This window comes from Equus asinus, chromosome 2 (genome assembly GCF_041296235.1).
Source record: "Equus asinus isolate D_3611 breed Donkey chromosome 2, EquAss-T2T_v2, whole genome shotgun sequence".
Classification (NCBI taxonomy): domain Eukaryota; kingdom Metazoa; phylum Chordata; class Mammalia; order Perissodactyla; family Equidae; genus Equus; species Equus asinus.
The window spans coordinates 35404984-35427650 of NC_091791.1; the positions used below are offsets into that span (position 1 = coordinate 35404984).

Consider the following 22667-nt stretch of genomic DNA (forward strand, 5'->3'; position numbering starts at 1 on the left):
TGAAGCTTGAGGGAGAGGCATGGACTGCACAAGAGATTTGAGGATTGCTTTGCAAAATAGGTAGATGGACGACATCATACTGGAAGAGCAAGTAGAATGAGAAGAGAAGTAGAAAAGTGGGCCAAGAGTAGAACCCTGAGAATCACCTGTATTGAGGCACGAGGAAGAAGGAGTGGAGGTAGGACAAGAACCTGGGGAAGAGGCTGTTAGGAAAGCCAAGGAAGACAACATTCTAACGTGAGAGAAGAAAAATGTGTAGCATCATATACAGTGGAGAGATCTAGAGAGGTGAAAAAAAGGGGAAAAGAAATGATGTAACTCAGTGTACACTTAAAAAAGAAAAACTCAGAATGATTTGGAGGTTCTTGGTGACTTTAATGAGAGCAGTTTCAGTGGAATGTTATGGGCAGAGCCAGATGGGTTCTTAACAGACCTCTCAAAAGGGTTCATAGGAATCTCTGGGTACAATCCCTGTGAAGCTGGTTTTGGGGAGCCCAGTGACCCCTTTCGAGCCCAAGTGTCCAGGAAAGCCTTGGAGGATCCAAGAGGATCTAGAGCCCAAACTGAGCTGAGCAGTGGATTGAGTGAAGAGGAAGTGACACAAAGCTGGAGACCTCGGAATTGACAAATCAGTAAGATTAAATTAGTAGGAATCACGTAAACTCCCATTTCTAAGTTTGCGTTCAAATAAGAGACTGCTCAAATTCAAGATGGAAGAGATTTAGCTTGGCAACAATTGCTTAAAAATGATCCAGAGATTTTAGTTGATTGTGAACTTAAAATGGGCCAAGCCTATGACTTAATTCCTAAAAAACCTAGTACAGGCTTGTGCTGTGATAATAGAGAAGAGGAAGTGGAGACACCAGGAGGATATTAGTTTTTTTGGAAGGACAAGCAGGGAGGGAGGAAAATAAAACAGCAGTTAAAAAGAGACAAGGTCGTTAGAAAAGAAATTTAAGGATGGAAGAGATTTGAATATGTTTACAGGCTGAGGGGAAGGATCCTTTAGGGAGGGAAAGAACACAGGGGAGAAGGCATAATTAGCCAGCCATACAGGAGTATGATGAAGTTGGGAGAAGTTGGTTTTGAACTGAAATGGCGATGCCTCACCCTTGGAGAGACAAGAGGGAAGGCTTGAGGATGGGAGTGACCACAAATAACTTGCTATTTCGGAAGGAATTCAGGCACTTGGGAAGAGCACAGGCTAATGTTTTCAATTTGTTTGATGAAGTAATACTCCAGTGGGACAGGCTTTGCCGTTTCTGAGAGTGTGTGTATTTAAGGAGAAAGAGCAATGGGGAAATTAGGGAATTGGAAAGGAGGGAAAGAAGAATTCCAGATAGAACTGAATCTTGGATTTGAAGTGGGATACAGAAAATGGCAGGTTTCTTCTCAGTCTCTTTAACATGAACACTCACTAGGGAGCTCAGAATCTTTCGAATCTCTCCTGGCTTAGGACTGCGAGGTCAGGACTCAAGGATGTGCTCAAGAATCGTGACTTTTTTTTTTAATAAACTGAAATAGAATTCTTAAATTTACTCAAGAAAAAAGTCTTTGAGAGACAACATTTTGAAAAATATATTCTTACTCTTACAATGCCCTAAATCTTCCTGTTAAAATTAATGACTTTGGCAGAATTACTAAGCAGACAGTAGAATTTACACAAAGGTAATATTTGTAAAATAGTGAAATGCAGATGAGACACACTGATATACTGATGCGGGGTCGGTGAGCCGAGGAGTCGAAAGAAAGATTTCTTGGACTCTCAAGATCTGGCAGTAGTGCTCTTTTATTTAGAGAGTAGTGTGGAATAGCATGGGGACAGGACCCATGGGCAGTCAGAGCTTCTGCTGCCAGCATGGGGACAGGACCCATGGGCAGTCAGGCTGCTGCGTGGGGACAGGGCCCACGGGCAGGAGGAGCCGCTGCTGCTGCCCCTGCTGCCTGCTGCCCCCCCTACTGCTGCCGTGGGGACAGGACCCATGGGCAGGCAGAGCTGCTGCGTGGGGACAGGACCCACGGGCAGGAGGAGCTGCTGCTGCTGCTTCTGCTGCAACACGGCTGGAGAGTAAGGTACCTCTTTATCAAACAACGTTTGAAATTAAGGCAAAAAGTGTTTCAAAATAAAACATCAAGAACTATAGGCTTGCAGGCAGGCCCCGGCCAAGTGGTCAAGTTCACATGCTCTGATTCGGCAGCCCAGGGTTTCGCCAGTTCGGATCCTGGGCACAGACATAGCACCGCTCCTCTGGCCATGCTGAGCCGGTGTCCCACAGGCCACTCACAACTAGAATATACAACTATGTCCTTGAGAGCTTCGGGGAGAAGGAAAAGAAAAAAAAGGATTGGGAACAGATGTTAGCTCAGCTGCCAATCTAAAAAAATAAATAAATTTAAAAAAAAATTATAGGCTTTTGAGTGCAGGAAGATCATTCCACAAACATGCCCAAAGATCCCATGGAGGTCCAGGTGAGAGGCGAGCATTACACAAAAGAAATAAGCTTTTCTCTGCCCCCAAGACTACCAAGGAAAACAGTACAAAAATCAGTAATTATCACAGAAAGATGAGAAAAGCTAACAGTGGAGAGGCATCAAATGCAGTAACGTGATTGAAAAAGATTAAGTCCTTTCGTCCTGAGAGGAGGAGCCCGATTTCCTCTAGACTTTAAAGCAAATCTGCCGAAAGTCAAAAGACTCAGAAACAAGGGCAAGCCTCCCCAGCACCACCCGATTTGGCCTTGGCCGTTCTGGAATGCGTGCCTGGCAAGGCGCGCGCACGCCGGGTCACCGGTCGGTCCAGGACCGCGAGCCCGTCACCGCGAGAGGGCGCGCGCCGGGGCCTGTGTGCGGAAGTCCCGCCCCCATTTCCGGCGGCGGAGGATGGGGAGGGGCTAGCTGCAGCTTCCGGCTTGCGCCGTGTCGTGGGTTCGGCACGTGTGTCATTCTGTCGGGGTTCCTGGATTACTCCTGTACCTGGTGAACTTTTGGGGCTAGGACTCCCTTCAGGCTTAAGGATGAAGGCGGTAAGTGTTCTCAGAAACCGGTCCCCGCGGCTTAGGACCCCTTTGCCTGACAGAGTCGCTGCCTGGTGCAGCTTTTCGGAGGGTTTTCGCTGTTGTGTAGGGGGCGGTGGCCTAGATTCCGGGCTTCTTCCTGTCTCTATGAGCTGTCAGCCTCCTGACTGTTCCTTCATCGCCCACTGTACGCGCGCTTGGCTTCAGGGGGCCTCGATAATACAATCACCAAGCCTTGTATCCATCGGATGCCGGACGTTGACGAGTTCTTCAAGATCATCTTTTGAGCCCTTTATTTTAAATATGATAAGCAGGGTCCTACCCTCGGTGAGTTTATGAGTCATAGGACTCGAGAGAAGTCCATTTTTCCCCCCCCCGAAAGAATAAGAAGATAAGAAAGTAAGTGATTTGCTCCGGTTCTCACTGAAAATTAGAGCTGGAATTTGGATTTCTGAATGAGGGGTCACCAGCAAGAATTGGAATCCAAAGAGTGGAATTCACTTTTGCCCTCCTTAATTTAGGGATCTTTGACAAGTCACAATCTCTCTGAGCCTTAGCTTCTTTATCAGTAATGTGAGAGTAACAGCAATTACTGCTTCACTAGGCTGTTGGAGGTAACAAGGATATTGGAGCATTTTGTAAACACTAAAGAACTATATAAATGTCACTTGTTATTTTAACGACAGGCAGCATTTTGCTCTGAATATGCCAAACTACAGGTGTTAAGCTAGGCTTGAATAACCATTTACCGCTAGATCAGTGGTTCGTAACCTTTTTTTGGGTTCTTAGACCCTTTTTGAGCAGCTGTGGATTCTGGTCGCAGGAAGACTCTTAGTTGAATAACTGATACTCTAGTGCCATTCTGTAGGATTAATGCTATAGTTTGGCTTTAGCTCTTATATGCAAGATCCACGGCTATGAGATATTAAAATTGTAGAATTGGTTTAACAAAATTTATAATCAATGCTCTTTAACCTGAGTTTAAAAATAACATCATTTATGTTTCTGGGTATGCAGTGCTCCTTCTGTTGTTGTTTTCTAGAGAAGAAATAAAAAACAGATCCCAAGCTTTCGGAAGTTGCTAAAAACTAGTAAAGTCAAACTTGAAAACAAGCTAAAAAATAAGCAATTTAAACAACAAAGCACTCTCAAGAAGTACCGAAAAGAACAAAGGAAACTAAGACAAGCTGTAAAAGATGCTGTGTCTAAGAGACCGATTCCATTGGAGGACCCAAAGGGAAAACGACCAGGTACTTTTGAAAGCATTCATGGAAATGCTCTAGTTTTCGTTGATTTGTTCCGAAATGTTCTTCATGAAATAACATTGCTTTCTAGTAACCACTCTTCTTGTTCTCAGATCTTCCTAAGGGTAGGTAAGGATAGTAGTCCTATATGCTTTATCACAGTCAGTGTGAGGAAACATTTCAATATAGCATTCATTGCGAAAAAGAGCTAGCCTCTGCTTTTAGTTTATCTAGAAAGCAAATCTGAAGATTTAATACTTGGGAAAATAAACCCAAAGTAGCCATATAAATACGTGTTGGGCAGCATGCTAGTGCTGCCACTTTCCCACTCACTGGCACTTAGCAAAGGTAAGAACATGGCTTTTTTCTGGTGCATTCTTCACAGTGTTGCCAAGGTTCACTTAGTTTTCTAAACTTCTGGCTTTCTTTTCAGTTGGAAACTTGAAGTGAAATTGGGCTGTAATTGTCAGGGTTATTCGTTTGTAAACCATCCAAAAACTCCAAGTACTCAAAACAAGTAAGGGATGTGACCATTTTGAGTCAAACCAGTTCTTTTACAATGTTACTAGTCCTTTCAGGGTATTCGTATTTGACTATATGTGACTAGTCAGTCTTCCCATGTCCATCTCATTCTCTTAATCCTGACCTGTTTACTTTGATCCCTTGGCAGCATATTATCGTGACATATAAAAGGTCACTGGACTGGAAGTCAGGAAACTTGGACTTTTCTCTCTCGTTTGTTGCTTTTGTTACTTACTAGCATGTGGCCTTAGTTGGTCACTTAATCTCCAGGTACTTCCTCTGTAAAAAAATGTGATGGCAGCTGCCCAGTGGTGTAGCGGTTAAGTTCATGCACTCTGCTTTAGCAGCCCAGGGTTCACAGGTTTAGATCCCAGGCACGGACCTAGCACCACTCCTCAAGCCACACTGTGGTGACATCCACATAAAAGAGAGGCAGATTAGTACAGATGTTAACTCAGCAAGAATCTTCCTCAAGCAAAACGAGGAAGATTGGCAACAGGTGTTAACTCAGGGCCAATCTTCCTCACCAAAAAAAAAAAAAGATATAGTTGAGTTAGATGCTTTTTTAAAGATCTCTTCCATCTAAATTTAAGTAGAATTTAAAAAGCGTGCTGTGTTAATAACTACATATTAAAGGCAAAAGATTTCTTCATTCTTACATCTTGAGCATCTAAATGAAGTCTATCAGGCAGTTGGGTGTAAGAGTATAAGGTTCAAGTGAAAGATCTAGGTTAGAGAGATTAGTTTTGGGAGTTATCAGCGTATAGTAATTGAAGCCTTAGACTTAGGTGAAATCACTATTGAGACTGTAGCATGAGAATAAGAGAACTTAGAACAGAATTTTAAGAAACCCCAGCATTTAGGGAATGGGTAGAGGAAGAAAAACCTATAATGGCATTTGAGGAAGAGCCTGAGAATTGGGAAGAAACCAGAATTGTACAGTGTCTTAGAAGTCAAAAGAAAAGTGTTTTAAGAAAGAAGGAAACTCTTTATGTTCTAACATGAACTAGTCTACAAAATAAATTGTTAATCTTAAAAAACAAGGTGGAAAGTAGTGTGTATTGAAGCTTTCACTCACTTGAAATTATAGGCTATCACCACATGTATGATGTACTTTACACTATTTGAGTAAAAAAGGAAAAAATATATATTTATAAACTCATATAAGTTATCACAGGAGGGATTAAAAAAAAAGAAATAGACTTTCCTTTGATCCAACAATCCTACTGCTAAGAATTCATCCTATAATTATATTTGGAAAAATTTCCAGGAATATATATATATGCCCAAGCATGTTTATTGCAACACTATGATAGCTTAAAAAAACCTCAAAAAACACCACCACCACCATCAAAACCTGAAAATAATCGAAATACCCATCACCAAGGATTTATTTTTTCCCCCTGAGGTAGATTTGCCCTAAGCTAACATCTGTTGGCAATCTGCCTTCTTTTGCTTGAGGAAGATTTGCCCTGAGCTAATATCTATGCCAGTCTTCCTCTGTTTTGTATGTGGATCACCATCACAGCATGGCCTCCAATGAGTGGTGTAGGTCTGTGCCCAGAAACCAAACCTGGGCTGGAGAGTGCACCAAAGTTAACCACTAGGCCATGAGGCCAGCCTAGGAATTATTAAATAATATAAATGTTGTATACATATGGTGAAATACTATACAGCTGTTAAGACTGAGGTAGAGCTATCTTCTGTCTCTATGATTACAAGGTCTGTGCAGCAAATGATACGATTATCATCATTTCCTACTTTCTTCAGGGTTTTTTTTTTGGCAGCTGCATATTTTCCCCTTGAATGGAAGTTTATTTAACCAGTAATAGAATGCATTTTAAGTTTTGGTAAGATATTGACAAATTACCCACTGGAAAATGACTTGACCATCTTAAAATGCTAATATGAAGAAGTCAGTAGATTGGAGAGTTTAAAGATACAGGGGAGAGTGGGCTGAAATGATAGAACAAGGCAAGAGAAGCCAAGAGTTTTGGTACCAGAGCACAGGAGGAGAGGCACCCCTTCCAATGTTATGAGAGGGAAAAAGGAAAAAATAGATGCAAATACTGTTGAATTCAGTGGGGGAATTGAAGGAGTTTCTAGTTTATAGCTTTTCTTTTCTCAGTGATACACGAAACTAGGTCCTCTGATGATTATGAAGTGAGGTAGGTGATGAGGTTGGAAGTGTGATGGTGGATAAAAGATTTGAAAAGGGTCCGGCCCGGTGGTGCAGCAGTTAAGTGCACACGTTCCGCGTCGGCAGCCCGGGATTCGCCGGTTTGGATCCCGGGTGTGGACATGACACCACTTGGCAAGCCATGCCGTGGTAGGCGTCCCACATATAAACTAGAGGAAGATGCGCATGGATGTTAGCTCAGGGCCAGTCTTCCTCAGCAAAAAGAGGAGGATTGGCAGTAGTTAGCTCAGGGCTAATCTTCCTCAAAAAAAGAAAAAAAAAAAGATTTGAAAAGGTACTCTAGGGAAGAGAGGAAGTTGTCCAGCGAAATAAACCAAATGCTGGTCAGTTTTGAGAAATAGCAGGCTGATTTAAAGTAGATAGGAATTCCATTCTATGCAGTGTGTACATTTATATAGCAATGCTTACGAGTGTTTTTAGAGTCAAGGAGAATTCTAACTTCTGATAGGGAAGATGCTGAGGTTCTCTTGTTCATTGTTGAATCCTTAGCACTTAGGATGTGCTTGGCACTTGGTTGGTGTTCATTTTTTTATTAAAGAAGAGAAAGAGACAGAGAAGAGAAAGAGCAAGGGACAGAGAGAGAAATTATAATGATTAGTAGTTGGGGTTTTGTTGAATGTGAGTGCCAGACCTGTAGAAGGGAAAGGAGTTGAGGATATTGGCAAGAGGGTGGTTGACGTGATAGCCATGCAATTTAAGTGAAGGGAGAACATGTTGGTAAATAGAAAGTAGAGTGGTCAAAGGATTGAAGGCCTATATATTTGGTCAAAGCAGTGCAGTGGAAGTAACTGAATGAGAGGTGGAAGGACAGAACGTTGTGCTAGGAGAATGGGGTGAGCACCAAGGTTTGGGATGTGGCCCTTGGAGGGAGTGGCTGAAGTGGAGTGGAAGTGAAAGTCATTGGAGATCAGAAGGAGCTAAGGGGCTAAGCTATTGGTTCTCAAATGCTCGGAAAGACATTGCGGAATGTGTGGAGATACTTATTTTTTGGTTGTTTCAGTGACCTGGGAAGGCTCCTGGCATTTAATTTCAGAGGTCGGAGATGCTAGCATTTTGCTTATCTCAGGACACCCCAGTCCCACAAACAGTTGTTTAGCTCAACATGTCAGTAGTGCTCCCATTTAGAAACACTGGGCTAAGGTATTAGAAAAACATAAGCCTTTCCTATTATAGACATAAAAGTGCAGAGCTCTATATCGCTAATACTTGTTGCTGATATCTTTCTGATGGAACAGGTAAAAGGATTGAGAGGGAAGAGGAGGAAGAAGAGGAAGCCCTTCCTTTAGATATGATGGATGAAGATGACTTACAGTTAATGAAGGATTTAGGACAAAGAGCATCTTTTCTAACAAGAGATCTTTCTTCAAGGTACTACTTCGTTTAGATTATAGTGATTCACATCCTTTCAGTGTTAAAAACTTTGTTGTGAATGTTACTTGGGTGGTTAGTGCAAGACGTTCAGCTGTGAAAGCAGCGTTAACAAAGAGTAAACCCTGTTATTCAGTTTATCGTCTAAATAAAGGAAGTTCATGAATAAAACAAGCTGATTTTATTTAGCGTCCATCTTTATTTCTTTTGAGTCTGAACAGTGAGTGGAGTGCATGGGGGAAGAATGCTGTTCTCTGGAGAATTGGCAGAACAGTCCTGAGTTCTTTATGGCTGTGATCTCAATCCTTGTTCCCCTATTAAGTAGGTATTATTCCCATTTACAGAGAGGAAACTGATACTTCCCCACAATCACAAGTAGTGAATCTGAAATTTAAACTTAGATCTTTTTAACTCCTGAATCCATACTATGCTCTGAAGGTTTTTGAGGTAAAGTAGCATGATGTCACCCTTGGGTCTGTGGAATATTCTTTAAAAAGAATCTGCTTTAACTTTCACCTTTATTTTGCATCTAAAGGGAAAACTAGATGAAGCCATAGTTTGGTTCTTTGTGGTAGATGATACAATTCATTTGTTTACTTACTGTTTGAGTGCCTGCTATGTGCCTGGTCTAGGTGCTAGAATCTATATACCTATTGGAGGTTTGGCTAGGAGTTAATTTTTATGTACTTTTAAATGATAGGTCTCTAGGTTCCTTTTTAAATATATTAAAACTGAAAATTAAATTTCTTTTTTTGCAGTGAGCCTGTTCATGTCAAGAAACGAAAGCGTGAGCACATTATAGAAAAATATGAAAAAATACCAAGAGCTCTGCAAACTGCACCAGAGAAGGAATTGATTCACTTGCTTCCTATCAAAGATAAAAGTGGTATAATCCCACAGACCAGGGAGAAGCCAGGTGAATCTAATCAGCCTGTGTATTGGTTAAAATTTTAGCTCCTTACTAATGTCACATTTTTTTCCATTCAAAATTTAATTTTATTTTGACTTTTACCCATATCTACAAAATAGGGGTAGCTGCAGTTAGTCATATAGCAAACTTGATGATTTTGGCCAGAAAAACAGATGATTATCTCAAGTGTCCATTGTACTGCGAGTACAAACTGAAGCCTATGATGTTAATGTGATTTTCTTTTACCAAATTCTCTTGTTTCTAAAATTAGGGCATCTTAGTCATCCTTTTTTAGCGTTTTTTTCTTAACATATATCTTTTTTCTTATGAAATAAAACACACAGAAAAGTCCAGAAGTCAAAGATTTCAAGTTATGTGGTTTATCACAAAAAACACACCCAGAAATAAATACTGCCAGCACCCAGAAACTTGCTTTGTGCTCCCCTCAATCACTGATTTGCTCCCTCCTCATAGAAGTAACTACTTTCCCAAGTTTTATGGTAATGATGTCCCTGCTTTTCTTTGTAGTTTTGCCACTAAAATGTACTGTCACATTTTTAATAGATATATTTTTTATATAGTGATTGACAGTAACCAAGATGAAGAGGATCAAGAAGAGGTGGAACTTGAAGAAGGTAATGCGATACATCTTTATAGTTAGTAAATTGTTAATTGAGAATTACATTTTTTTGCATTTTGTGGTATGAAATAATTTTGATTCTTTCTTAGAGCTTTTATACTTTATATATATTTTAGATAATTGGATGCTGGTTTCTAATAGCTAGAACAGTTCTAATCTAAGTTAAACTTGTTCTTTTGTTTGAAATTATATTGGTTTAGAGTCTGTGATAGAATAAGATGGTTAAATTTTAGTTTGGCTTAGCAAACCTCATTAATAGTGTAGATGAGATTATAGTTCAGCTGTTTAACTGTTTTTGGTCATCCTTCGTAGGCTCATTATGGATTATGCTTGTGTGTTTATTAATCTAGTTCCTTATAAATTTCTTAAAGTGGAAATATTTTGTGTAGTTCAAAGGCCTGTATAGAGTTGAAAACAAATGAGAATATTCTGTACTTTTTAAAAAATTAAATTAGATTGCCTTTTCTCTTAATTAATAGGAATTATTCTGGTTTTACCAGCATAGTGGTTGCCTCAGTTTGAATCTCATATCTGCCAGGTTTTGAACTTAAGGAAGTTACTTTTCCTTTGTCTCAGTTTCTTTATCTACAGAGTGGGGCTAATGGTGGTACCTGTCTCAGATGATTTTTGAGAGGACAATAAGTAGTAATCTTGGCCCATGGCAAGTGCTCAGTAAAAGTTACCTATCATTGTTATGATCTATTACTACAAGAAAATTATTTTATTAATTAAAGTTCTTGGATACTTGTAAATAAAGGAACATTTAAGAGAGGAAACCTAATCTGTTTCAGAGATAATTGAAGATCCTGTTCGAGAGCTGACATTAGAAGAACATTTAACTGAGAGAAAGAAAAAACTACAAGAGAAGAAAATGCATATTGCAGCCTTGGCATCTGCCATATTATCAGATCCTGAAAGTAATGTAAGTAGTATTAATTTCTTTAGGCTCTTTATATTAGATATGGTGTACATGTCTAATATTTTAAGATTCTCTTGTTACTTACAATTCTCTTGTTACTTACTTACTACTTACAAGCACACACAAAAAGGAAAAGCATTAACAAAACATAGTAACTGAGTTAGAATAAGAGAGTAGACAGAATCTTAGCCTAATCCTATGTCTGAACTTAATTTCTTCTGTGATCTTAGAAGTCACTTAAACTCTGAGTCTTATTTTCTTCATCTCTAAATGAAGAAATTGGGTTTACTGTTGTAACTCTAAAAGTGGTAAGTGTGAAAATTAATTGTACTTGGGAAGAGGAACCTACTTACAAATTTGCTTGACTGATCTATAGAATTTTTAATAAAGAACATGCTACACAAAAGTCAATGAGATTAGTTCAGGAATGCTTGTAAGTGGAAAACATTTTAAGTGAAATAGACCAGAGAGTTATAATGAATTGCCAATGGGCCATAGGTACAGTGGTGAAGGTGGTGATAGTTATAACATGGACTCAAGGAACCTGAGGTTCAGTCTTGGCTCCGCTAAGTACTATCTGTTAGACTTGGGTAAGTTTTACCTAGGGCTCATTTTCTTCATCTCTACAAGGGGTAGGTACCTATTTTAAAACTTTGTTATGAGGATTAAATGGTAAAATATACATGAAGTCATATAAAGTGGTACTAATATTCTTGTTATATTGGTGTCCCCAGCATCCTAGTGTGACAAATATTTATTTATTGAATGATGAAATAGATTATTTACATTTGTAGAAAAAATTTCATGGAGTATGTTTTGGAGTAGTATTTGTCCTTTTCTAATAAAATGAGAGGAAGATCTGGAGCAGGATTGGGGAGGGGAATTTGGAATGTTTCTCACCTGTATTATCTCATTTAATCATTGTACAATCATAGAGACAAATGCTATTGATCTCTTTTTACACCTGAAAAATTGAGCCTTAAAAAAGTCAAGGCATTTGTTCTAGATTTTAATAGCCACTAGGTTGGAACCCAGGTCTTCTAACTCTGGAGCCTCTTGCTTATTTCATTCAAGTTAGAGATGGCAAATAGGTGGTGGCCTATTTGTCCTATTCCCTACTGTGGCCAACATTGCTAACCAACCAGAGCATTGCTTGTTAAGATATTGCTTCAGCAGGCAATAGTAGTTCATCAAAGCAAGCACATTTGTTGAAACCAATTTTTCACTTCTACATTACATCATACAAATGATTTTGTATGAGTCTTGTTGAAGCTAAAAGTTATGTGGATACATTATATTTAATTCCTGATTAATTCATGTATATGTGATTAATACATTTGATTGGTGTATATAATATATTTCAGAAAGTATTTTAGGGAAATAGGACACACAAGCTTTAAGAAAACCCAGTGACAAAAGAATTTCTAAAAATAGATAAATTAACAAATTTAAACTGTTTTTCTAAATCTTTATTTTTTATAACTACTTATTTAACAAAATATGATTAACTTATAACTTTAGTGATATATATGTTGGTAATGTGAGCAGTATCTAAATTGTGTGTAGCTTGACTAGACTCTGAGTCATTTCATGAATTCTGTTTATTATACGAGATATGAGGCTGTTGTCTTTTGTTCATAATTGTTTTGCCATAGTTTCTCTAGCCTTACAAGTTATTTCTTTAACAGATTAAAAAATTGAAAGAATTACGTTCCATGTTGGTGGAACAGGATCCTGATGTGGCTGTTACTGTTCGAAAGCTGGTGATAGTTTCTCTGATGGAGTTATTTAAAGACATCACTCCTTCATATAAAATACGACCCCTCACAGAAGCAGAAAAATCTACCAAGGTAATGCTAGATATAAATACTATACAAAATAAACTGAAAATTTGGAGAGCTAGAGATGGGAGAAATAGAGTTTTTTTGTTTGTTTTTATAAGACTGAGCATATACTGGGCACTCCCATTCTGTGCTAATTTAAGGATTTCAATGTTTTGATTTTAAAATATGACTGATCTTTTTTGTCTTTTTCAGATACGCAAAGAAACCCAAAAGTTAAGAGAATTTGAGGAAGGCCTGGTTAGCCAATATAAATTTTATTTGGAAAATCTGGAGCAAATGGTTAAAGGTATATTAAACATATCTTAAAAGTATGTAACATACTTAGTTTTGGTCAGGAAGGTGAATTCTATATTCTGTGCTGTGTATTGAGAGTCAGTATGGTGTATGTCAAGAGCAAATCTAGAGTCAGACTTCCTGGTTCAAATCCTGGCTCACCACTTAATACCTATGTGATGGGCAAATCACTTAATCTCTCTGTGCCTCCTTTTTTCTGTCTATAAAATGAGAATAGTAATAGTACTTATCTCATAAGATTATTGTTAGAATTTATAATATAAAGCACTTAGAACTGTGCCTAGCTTGTACTAGGTACTATATTTTATCAGCTCTTAGTAGTATTGTTGCAGTCCTTTATCTAGTAAGTAGTTGTATGTTTCTTGAATTCATCAGTAGTTGAAATTTATTCTACTTTATTTTTATTCGGAAGGGCTAGTCAGGAGAGAAGGATAACTTGAAATGGATGTAATGAGTGCCTTGAAAATGGACTTATGAGTCAGTCATTCAGGATGATAACCTCTTCTATCAAACTCTTGTTCTCTTTCTCTTTGTTCAGAAAAAGAAGGGCATACAGAAAATTTGGGCATGAAAGGGGAAGAGAGTCAATTGCCTAGGCCAGGTGCTTTCACTTGACTCAGTTGGGCTCCTTTACTTAGTGCTGGGCTTAGGGATTACCCAGCTGCCATCTCAGCTGGAACAGGACTGCTGAATCTTTTGGCCCAATAAGAGCATAAAGGTGGTGGAGTGTAGTGGACGTGCAGGTGGATGGCTTGGATATTGATTCTATGCTCTGGCATCTCAACTGTAACACACTTACTAGCATTTATTCTAAGGCCTGGGAGCTTTATGTAGACTGGCACTATCCAATAGTACTGTAACGTGAGACACATAACGTATGTCATTTAAAAAAATGTAACCACACCAAAAAAAGGTAAAAAGCAATGAAATTAATTTTAATAGTAAATTATATATATATCCAAATTATTATTTCAGCATATAATCAATTCTAAAAATTAGTGAGATAGCTTATGTTCTTTTTTTGTACTAGGTTCTAGATCTGGTATGTATTTCACGCAGCACATCTAAATTTGGGTTAGCCACATTTCAAGTGCTCAATTGCCACATGTGGCTAGTGGCCTCTGTATTGGATCATGCAGGTGTAGGCCTTTTCTAAGCAGATTGAGCCATTACAAAGTCTTTAAGTTTTAAAAAAAATCATAGTAAAATATATATATAACACAAAATTTATCATTTTAACTATTATAAGTGTACAGTTCTGTGGCATTATGTAAATCCGGTGTTAATACAACCATCATCACCATCCATCTCCAGAACCTTTTCTTCCTCAACTGAAATTCTATAACTATTAAACATTAACAGATATAAATACTATTATATTTAATAGTATTTAATAGTAACGCCTTATCCCGTCCTTTCCCCAGCCTGTGGCATCCACTATTCTACTAATTTGAATTAAATAGGAATTCGACTGCTCTGGGAACCTCATATTATAAGTGGAATCATACAATATTTGTCCTTTTGTAACTAGTTTATTTTACTTAGCATAATGTTGTCAGTATTCATCTTTGTTGTAGCATGTGTCAAAATTTCTTTCCTTTTTAAAACTGAATAATATTCCATTGTATGTATACACCACCTTTTGTTTATCCATTCATCTGTCCAATTTGAAGTCTTGTTAACTTTAAGTAAATAGAAGATATGGTTCTTTCTTATAGTGAATACAGTCTGTTTGGGGAAAAATCATATATATGAGAATCAACTTTAAAATAAAGATACTATCATCCATACTCTCTCATCTCTGGCGGGGTGATGCAGAGGGAGGTGTTGAACTTTAGAAAAACCAGCATATTTTCATAATCAAGATGCTGTGTTATGGTAACACTATGTATGTAGAAATTTCTAGAAAAGAGTTACTGTGAATCTTTGGTTATTTTGAAGGAGAATTTAAATCTCTTCTGGACCTCCTGGGTAAAGATACCACAGTGAACATCAGCTAGAAGTCAGGAGAAATGATATTTTAGGTTCTTGGGATTTTTGAAAAAAAAGGAGAAACTGGAGCTCAGAGAGTTTAGAACTTATTTATGTTCACCAGCCAATTAATGGATGACTAGGATTTGAACCCAGGCTTCTTATAATCTAGTGTTTTGGGGAAAGCCTTGGTAGAGCCCAGCCCAAGGATTCCTTTAAGGTATCCACTCCCTGACACCCCCCCCCCCGCCCTTTCTTACCCCACAGACCCTTTTCATTGATTGATGTAACTTCTATTTATTTATTTATTTACGTTTGCTGAGGAAGATTTGCCCTGAGCCAACATCTGTTAGCAATCTCCCTCTTTTTGTATGTGAGCCACTGCCACAATGTGGCCACTGACAGAATAGTGCAGGTCTGCACCCAGGAACCAAACATGGGCCACCAAGGCAGAGTGTGCTGAACTTAACCACTTGGCTACTGGGGCTGGCCCATAATGATATATGTTTTCAAATATATGGAAAGCCAAGATTCTTGTAATTGTGGTTAGAGTCAAGAGGGTGGAGATGGTAGACAAATTTCAAAGACAACATTTGTACTTGTGTCAACAGTAGACACAACTCATATTTAAGAATTGTGTTGCGTATTGAATTTTCATATCATTGCATATTACTGTAAAAGAAAGCTAATTAGTTGAAGTTTTCACCAATGAATAAAAGAATAACTACTGTTATCTTTTATTAGACTGGAAGCAAAGGAAGCTGAAGAAAAGTAATGTAATTTCCTTAAAGGCATACAAAGGACTGGCAGAAGTGGCTGTGAAGAGCCTCTGTGAGCTGTTGGTGGCACTACCTCATTTCAACTTTCACAACAACATCATTGTATTGATTGTCCCTCTCATGAATGATGTGTCAAAATTGGTGGGTTGCTCTAAATGATTGTTGCTGTTGTCCTTAACAGAAATTATAGACCATGTGATTATTTTTTTTCTCTCAAAATTCTTTTAGAGCTATTATTTATTGCTGAAATAGGGTCACTTCATTGAATACTCTCTCTAAGAAAAATTATTTGAACATGAGTTTAGTGTGGTGGTTCTGAGCAGGAGGCACTTTTGCCCTCCAGGGACTGTTAGGCTGTGTCTGCACACGTTTTTGATTGTTACGACTGTGGTAATGGGGGAGTGTTACTACTGGCATCTAGTGGGTAAAGGCCAGGGGGGCTCCTAAACATCCTACAATGCACAGGACAGCCCCCCACAACAAAGTAGGATCTGACCCAAAATGTCAGTGTGCTGAGGTTGAGAAACACTGGTTTAGTGTAACATTTTATTTTTCAGATATCTGAAATGTGTTGTGAGGCAGTAAAGAAACTCTTCAAACAAGATAAATTAGGCCAAGCTTCCCTTGGTGTAATTAAAGTGATTTCTGGTTTTGTGAAGGGCAGAAATTATGAAGTTAGGCCAGAGGTAAGCCTTTCCTTTCTTACTTTACATTTTATTTGTTTTTAAATTACAAAGTGAATTTTCAGTTGTTATGAGGAATTTATTCTTTATTGATGTATATAAAGTAGAAAGTGAAAGTACTCACCTACCCAAATGTAACCACTCTTAACACTTTGGTGTGTATCCTTCTAGATATTTTCTGTGCAGATGTAGAAATATATGCTTGTTTATATATTAAAATAAAAAATGAGTTTATACTATGGAAACTATTCTGGAGCTGTTTTCATTTTATATATTGTGGGCTTATGTGGAGGACTATCCTATTCTTTTTAATGTCTGCCATCCTATTCCATTATGTGAATATATGGCCCCCAATTGATGGATAGCTTAGTTGTTTTTATATTTCTGCTGTTATAGTCAGCAAGGAAGAGAACATTTTGGCTCTATTATTTTTTCATACTTGTGTGAATATTCTGTGAGTTAAATTTCTAAAGTGTGGATACTAGGTCCAGCAGTATACACATTTAAAAACTTGAGAGATAATGCCAAATTGTCCTTCAAAAACATTTTATCACTTATGTTCCCACTAGTGATAGGACTGTCATTTCCCTACAACCTACCCCAAACTGAATATTTTTTACTATTTAATTTTTGTTAGTCTGGTAGGTAAAAAATTATGTATTATATGTGTATTTTTTGTTTTCACATCTTTATTAGTGAGGTTTTACTTTCATGCATTTAGTAGTCATTTGAACTTTTTACCTTGTATTGTTTGCCAGATTTTCTCCTCAGGTATTTGTCTTTCTTTAATGACTTGTAATAATTTTTTTATATTTATTCATTTCGATAAATTTAGCTGTGTACTAGGTATGTTCTAGGTCCTGGGGACAACATAGTGAACAAAAGAAACAGCAGCTGTGTGTGGGTCTTCATGTCACATTGCGTCCTGAGGAGATTAAGTCTGATATGTAACTTGCAAATATTTGTTTGTTGTTCTATCTTTTAATTTTGTATTGTGGTCTTTTTGCTTTATAGAAGTTTTACATTTTAGTCTGCTGTCACGTTTTTTCCACTTGTATGTGAGGCTGTATTTTTGTCGTTCATAGAACTGCCTCAATCCTAAGAATTATAGATTCTTTCCTTGCAGAAGAGTTTTAGTTATATTTAAATATTTATGTTTAATATTATATTTAAATATTTAATCCATTTGACATCTTTTTGTTTGTGTATGGTATGAGTGCAGAGCTAATAATAGATACTTTTTAAAGTGGGTAATTTGTTATTTCAATACCATCTTCTTTTTGCTGCTGATTTGAAATGCTGCCTTTATTATATGCTAAATTCCAACACAAAATTTTATTTTTGAGCTCTTCTGTTGATTTAGTTAGTTCCCTAAAATATACTATTTTAATTATTGTAGCCTTATATCTGTAGAATACAGTATATCTGTAGTATATTTGGATATCTGGTAGGATGATGCTGATCAAAATGGAGATAACTGATAAAAGCCATGGACCATTCTTTTTTTTTCCTCCAATATATTTTAAATTATTTTTGTATATATTATTCCAGAAGGAATTTAGAATCAAAATTTACTTCCCCATCCCCAAATAGTACACACAGAGAATCTAACTGGCATTGATTCAATGTATAGGTTAATGTGGGAGAATTAAAATATTTACAGAATTGATTTTTTTCTACTTAAGAATATCATACATCTTGCTTTTTGTTTAAGGCTTCTTTTACCTTCTTAAGTGAAGTTTTATAATTTTCTTCATTTGGGTCTTAGATATTTTTATTAACTTTAGTTTTGGTCATATAGTTTTGATTGTTAAGGTGATATTTTCTACTCTGTTTTGTTTCCTAACTTCAAAGTCTTTCTTTGCCATCAAATCCCTTTCATTCCTCAAAGCTGATAATTTCAGTTGAACCACTAAAATGATAAATATTGGGTTTAAGTAAGAGAATATATTTAGTGTCTTTACTCAGAATTGTAGAGTGGTCAGATAATAAGGCTTAAACATGAAACTGAGCCATAGAGAAACTTTCATTTTAGTGAAGCTGGAATATAAACTGTGTTCTTTAATATGTTGGGGATTTTTTTGAATACATATTTAGGTTGTACAATGTAATTTTTTTAAAAAGAATATAATGTGATGATTTTGTATATACATTATGAAATGATTACCACAGTAAAGTTAATTAACACATCCATCACCTTACATAGTTACCTGTTTTTGTGTGTGGTGAGAATATTTAAAATTTCAAGTACACAATATCTTGGGTACTGTGAATAATGCTGCAGTGGACACGGGTGCAGATATCTCTTTGAGGCAGTGATTGATTTTCCTTTGGATAAATAGCCAGAAGTGGGAATTCTGGATCATATGGTAGTTCTATTTTTAATTTTTTGAGGAACTTCCATACTGTTTTTCATAATGGCTGCACCAATTTAGAGTCCCACCAACACTGTACAGGATTCCTTTCTTTTCACACCCTCATAAACAACTTATCTCTTATCTTTTTTATAATAACCATCTTAACAGGTGTGAGATACTATCTCGTGATTTTGATTTGTATTTCTCTGATGATTAGTGCTGTTGAGCACCTTTTCATATACCTGTTGGCCGTTCGGATGTCTTTGGGAAAGGTCTGTTCAGGTCCTTTGCCCATTTTTTCTTTTTTTTTTTTGAGGAAGATTAGCCCTGAGCTAGCATCTGCTGCCAGTCTCCCTCTTTTTGCTGAGGAAGGCTGGCCCTGAGCTAACATCCGTGCCCATCTTCCTCTACTTTTTATGTGGGACGCCTGCCACAGCATGGCTTGTCGAGTGGTGCCATGTCTGCACCCAGGATCCGAACTGGTGAACTGTGGGCTACCAAAGTGGAATGTGCACACTTAACTGCTGCGCCACTGGGCCAGCCCCTGCCCATTTTTTAATCAGATTCTTTGTTTTTTGCTATTGAGTTGTGTGAGTTCCTTATTTATTTTGGATATTAACCCCTTATTGGATGTATGGTTTGCAAATATCTCCTCCCATTCTGTTGCCTTTTCATTTTGTTGGCGGTTTCTTTTGCTCTGCAGAAGCTTTTTAGTTTAATGTAGTCTCACTTGTTTATTTTTGCCTCTGTTGCCTGTTTTTGATGTCATATCCACAAAAATCATTGCTGAGACCAATGTCCAACAGCTTTTCCATATGGTTTCTTCTAGGAGTTTTACAGTTTCAGGTGTTATTTTTAAGTTTTTAATCTATTTCGAGATAATTTTTGTGAGTGGTATAAGATAAGGGTCCAATTTTTGTTCTTCTACATGTAGATAGCCAGTTTTCCCAGTCCATTTATCGAAGAGACTACTTTTCCTCGTGTATTCTTGGTTTGCTTGCCAAGGATTAGTGGACCAAATGCCACATTCTTTAATTTGGAATTATTTTTCATTTATGGGTAATATTTTATGAGCATACAGAATGCCTACGAAATATTCGTAATTGCTCTTTCTGATACCTAGGATGACTTCACGTTCGCTGTGTATGCTTTTAGTTCTTCCTTCCTCCTTGTTTTCGTTCTGTGCTTTAAGCCCTCTAATCTGAAATACTCAGCTTTCTTCCATACGTACATATTGGAAGATGAAGCTGTAGTCCTGATTTTTTTTCCAGGAATGCTGCTGTGACTGCAGGAAGTCAGTAGAGTGATTTCTTCCAGAGAAAATACTGAATTTTAAACCTCTTTTGTCTGTATGTGTGGATGGTTGCTGTAACACACAAAACACCAATTTCCAAATTAGTATCTGAATTTGTGAGTGGCTTAAGCAATAGTTTTCATTGTGGTCCCTGGACCACATGGGAGTTAGAACTATAAATTCTGGGGCCCCACTCCAGACCTACTGAATCAGAACCTGGGGATGGGGCTCAGCTATTTGTGTTTTAACAAGTCTTCCAGGTGATTCTGATGTTTACTAAAGTTGGAGAACTATGGCTTAAAGGAAAATAAGTTGTCTTAAAATTAATAACACTAGTGTTCATGTTATTTTTTTACTGGTAAGAAGAGATAAAGATTGGAACTGTTGGGGCCAGCCCTGTGGCTGAGTAGTTAAGTTTGCACGTTCCGCTTCAGCAGTCCAGGATTTCGCTGGTTCGGATCCTGGGTGTTTGGGTACTGAGGCAGCATCCCACGTGCCACAACTAGAAGGACCCACAACTAAAAATATACAACTATGTACTGGAGGGCTTTGGGGAGAAAAAGGAAAAATAAAGTCTGTAAAAAAAAAAATTAGAGCTGTTAACTGAAAAACTGAAGCTGGTTTGGTAAATTGAAGCTGGTTTACAATTACCTAATTTATATCCTTTCCTCCCATTCTGGTCCAAACCTTTTTCTGGTCTGTCTACTCTTTCTCATCCTACCTACCAATGCCAAGTGATATGTTCTCTCTTTCTATACTCATTAAACTGCAAAATAACATTATGTGTGTTTAACCAAATAATGGTGTTCTTTCATAGATACAAATTATGAAATATGTTCAGCAAAAAGATGTGGAACTTTGTGTAAAATGTGATAAAAGATGTTTTACAGCTTTTTTTTCCCTGAAGGAAAGGAATAACATTGTTAAATGCTTATTTTTCCATATAAAGTTTTTGAGGGCAATATAAATGTGAAGCTTTGTATTTGTGTTTTCTTCAATATTAGATGTTAAAAACATTCTTGTGCCTAAGAATCAAGGAAATAGAAGTGAAAAAAGATACAGAGGACATTAATAAACCAAAAAAGTTCATGACTTTCAAGGAAAAGAGAAAAACTCTATCAAGAATGCAGAGAAAGGTTTGATTTATTTCCTTTTTTGTTTTATTTGGTTTTAGAATAAAATCATATTATGTGCACAGGTGAAAAATCATAGTTAAATCATAAATATAAATATTGTAACATCTAACATTTAGAGAATTTTATTTTTCTCAGTTACTGCAAAGAAATATTTTAATGAATTAGGGGCCAGCCTAGTGGCATAGTGGTTAACTCTGTGTGCTCCACTTTGCCAGCCTTTGGTTCGTGGGTTCCTTTCCTGGGGCCAGACCTACACACAGCTCATCAAGCCATGCTGAGGCAACATCCCACATACGAAAAATAGAGGAAGATTGGCAGAGATGTTAGCTCAGTGACAATCTTCCTCAAGCAAAACGAGGAAGATTGGCAACGGATGTTAGCTCAGGACCAATCTTCCTCACCAAAAAAAAGAAAAGAAAAGAAAAATATTTTTTTTTATTGAGTTATTGATAGGTTACAATCTTGTCAAATTTCAATTGTACATTAATGTTTGTCAGTCATGTTGTAGGTGCACCACTTCACCCTTTGTACCCACCCCCCACCCCACCTTTCCCCTGGTATCCACTAAACTGTTCTTGATCCATAGTTTTAAATTCCTCATGTGAGTGGAGTCATACACAGATTATCTAAGAAAAATATTTTAATGAATCAGTTTAAACTGATAATTCATTGGCAAAGAGAGCAATAGATAAAATGACTTACGATCATCTTAGATTCATTGTGATACACAGATTCTGTCCTTAACAGAAAGGATGTATTCATGTGAAGTTGGCAACAAAGTGGGTGGTTGTTAATTGAATCATATTTCTTTATTGGTTTGTCTTTGAAACCTAGGTTGAAATTCCCGGCCTTTGTTTATTTACTATGAGACTTTGGAAACTTTTTATTTTGAGAAATGGAGCTAATAATAGCACCTACTTCGTAGGGTCATTGTGCGTTTTACATAAGATGATATATGCAAAGCACTTAGCAGAGCACATAACACTGTGTGTGCTTTGTAAACATTAGTTGTCATCACCACCATCATTATTATTATCACTTCTCAAAACTTTTCTAGACAGTTTATTAGGGTTATCAAATTGCATATAAAAAAAACGAAAAATAATTTCCAGGAATATCTGTCTTTGAATGTCTAATAAATGTTGAAAACATGACAGAAGTATCAAAATAGACTTAATAGTTGTAAACAAATGAAGGTAAACATTTTAATTATTTGTACCATACTGTCCTAGTAGAAGTTGGACAAGTCTGTTAGGAGCAGCATGTATGTAGCTATGGTGGGGAAACAGAGACTCAGTAAACAGCAGCTCTTTAACAGCTTCAGATGAGGGAAGGAAACTGTTCCTCACTCCTCTGTGTCTCAGGCAGATTAGCAACCATTGTGTACTTATTATTCCTTACAGCATAAGGAAGTGTAAAAAAATTAACATTTTGTTGAATTTCTACATGGAATCTGGTTTCATGCATTGTATGTAAATGGGTTTAGGAAGTA

The 22667-nt window shown here is 37.3% G+C and overlaps 1 protein-coding gene across 5 annotated transcripts in view; it reads left to right on the forward strand.

Moving 5' to 3' along the window:
- The first annotated feature begins 2701 nt into the window (after positions 1-2701).
- Positions 2702-22667, forward strand: part of NOC3L (NOC3 like DNA replication regulator) — a 76126-nt gene continuing 56160 nt past the window's right edge. For all 5 annotated transcript variants that reach the window (XR_011494867.1, XR_011494865.1, XM_070486929.1 and 2 more), the window contains exons 1-11: positions 2702-3023; positions 4057-4264; positions 8216-8348; positions 9107-9264; positions 9840-9893; positions 10690-10820; positions 12506-12667; positions 12854-12947; positions 15671-15846; positions 16263-16391; positions 21044-21175. Coding sequence is in view for 3 of the 5 variants with exons in the window: in XM_070486929.1 (XP_070343030.1) it covers positions 3015-3023; positions 4057-4264; positions 8216-8348; positions 9107-9264; positions 9840-9893; positions 10690-10820; positions 12506-12667; positions 12854-12947; positions 15671-15846; positions 16263-16391; positions 21044-21175 (1386 nt within the window). In the remaining 2 variants the exon portion in view is untranslated. The remainder of the gene's footprint in view (positions 3024-4056; positions 4265-8215; positions 8349-9106; positions 9265-9839; positions 9894-10689; positions 10821-12505; positions 12668-12853; positions 12948-15670; positions 15847-16262; positions 16392-21043; positions 21176-22667) is intronic.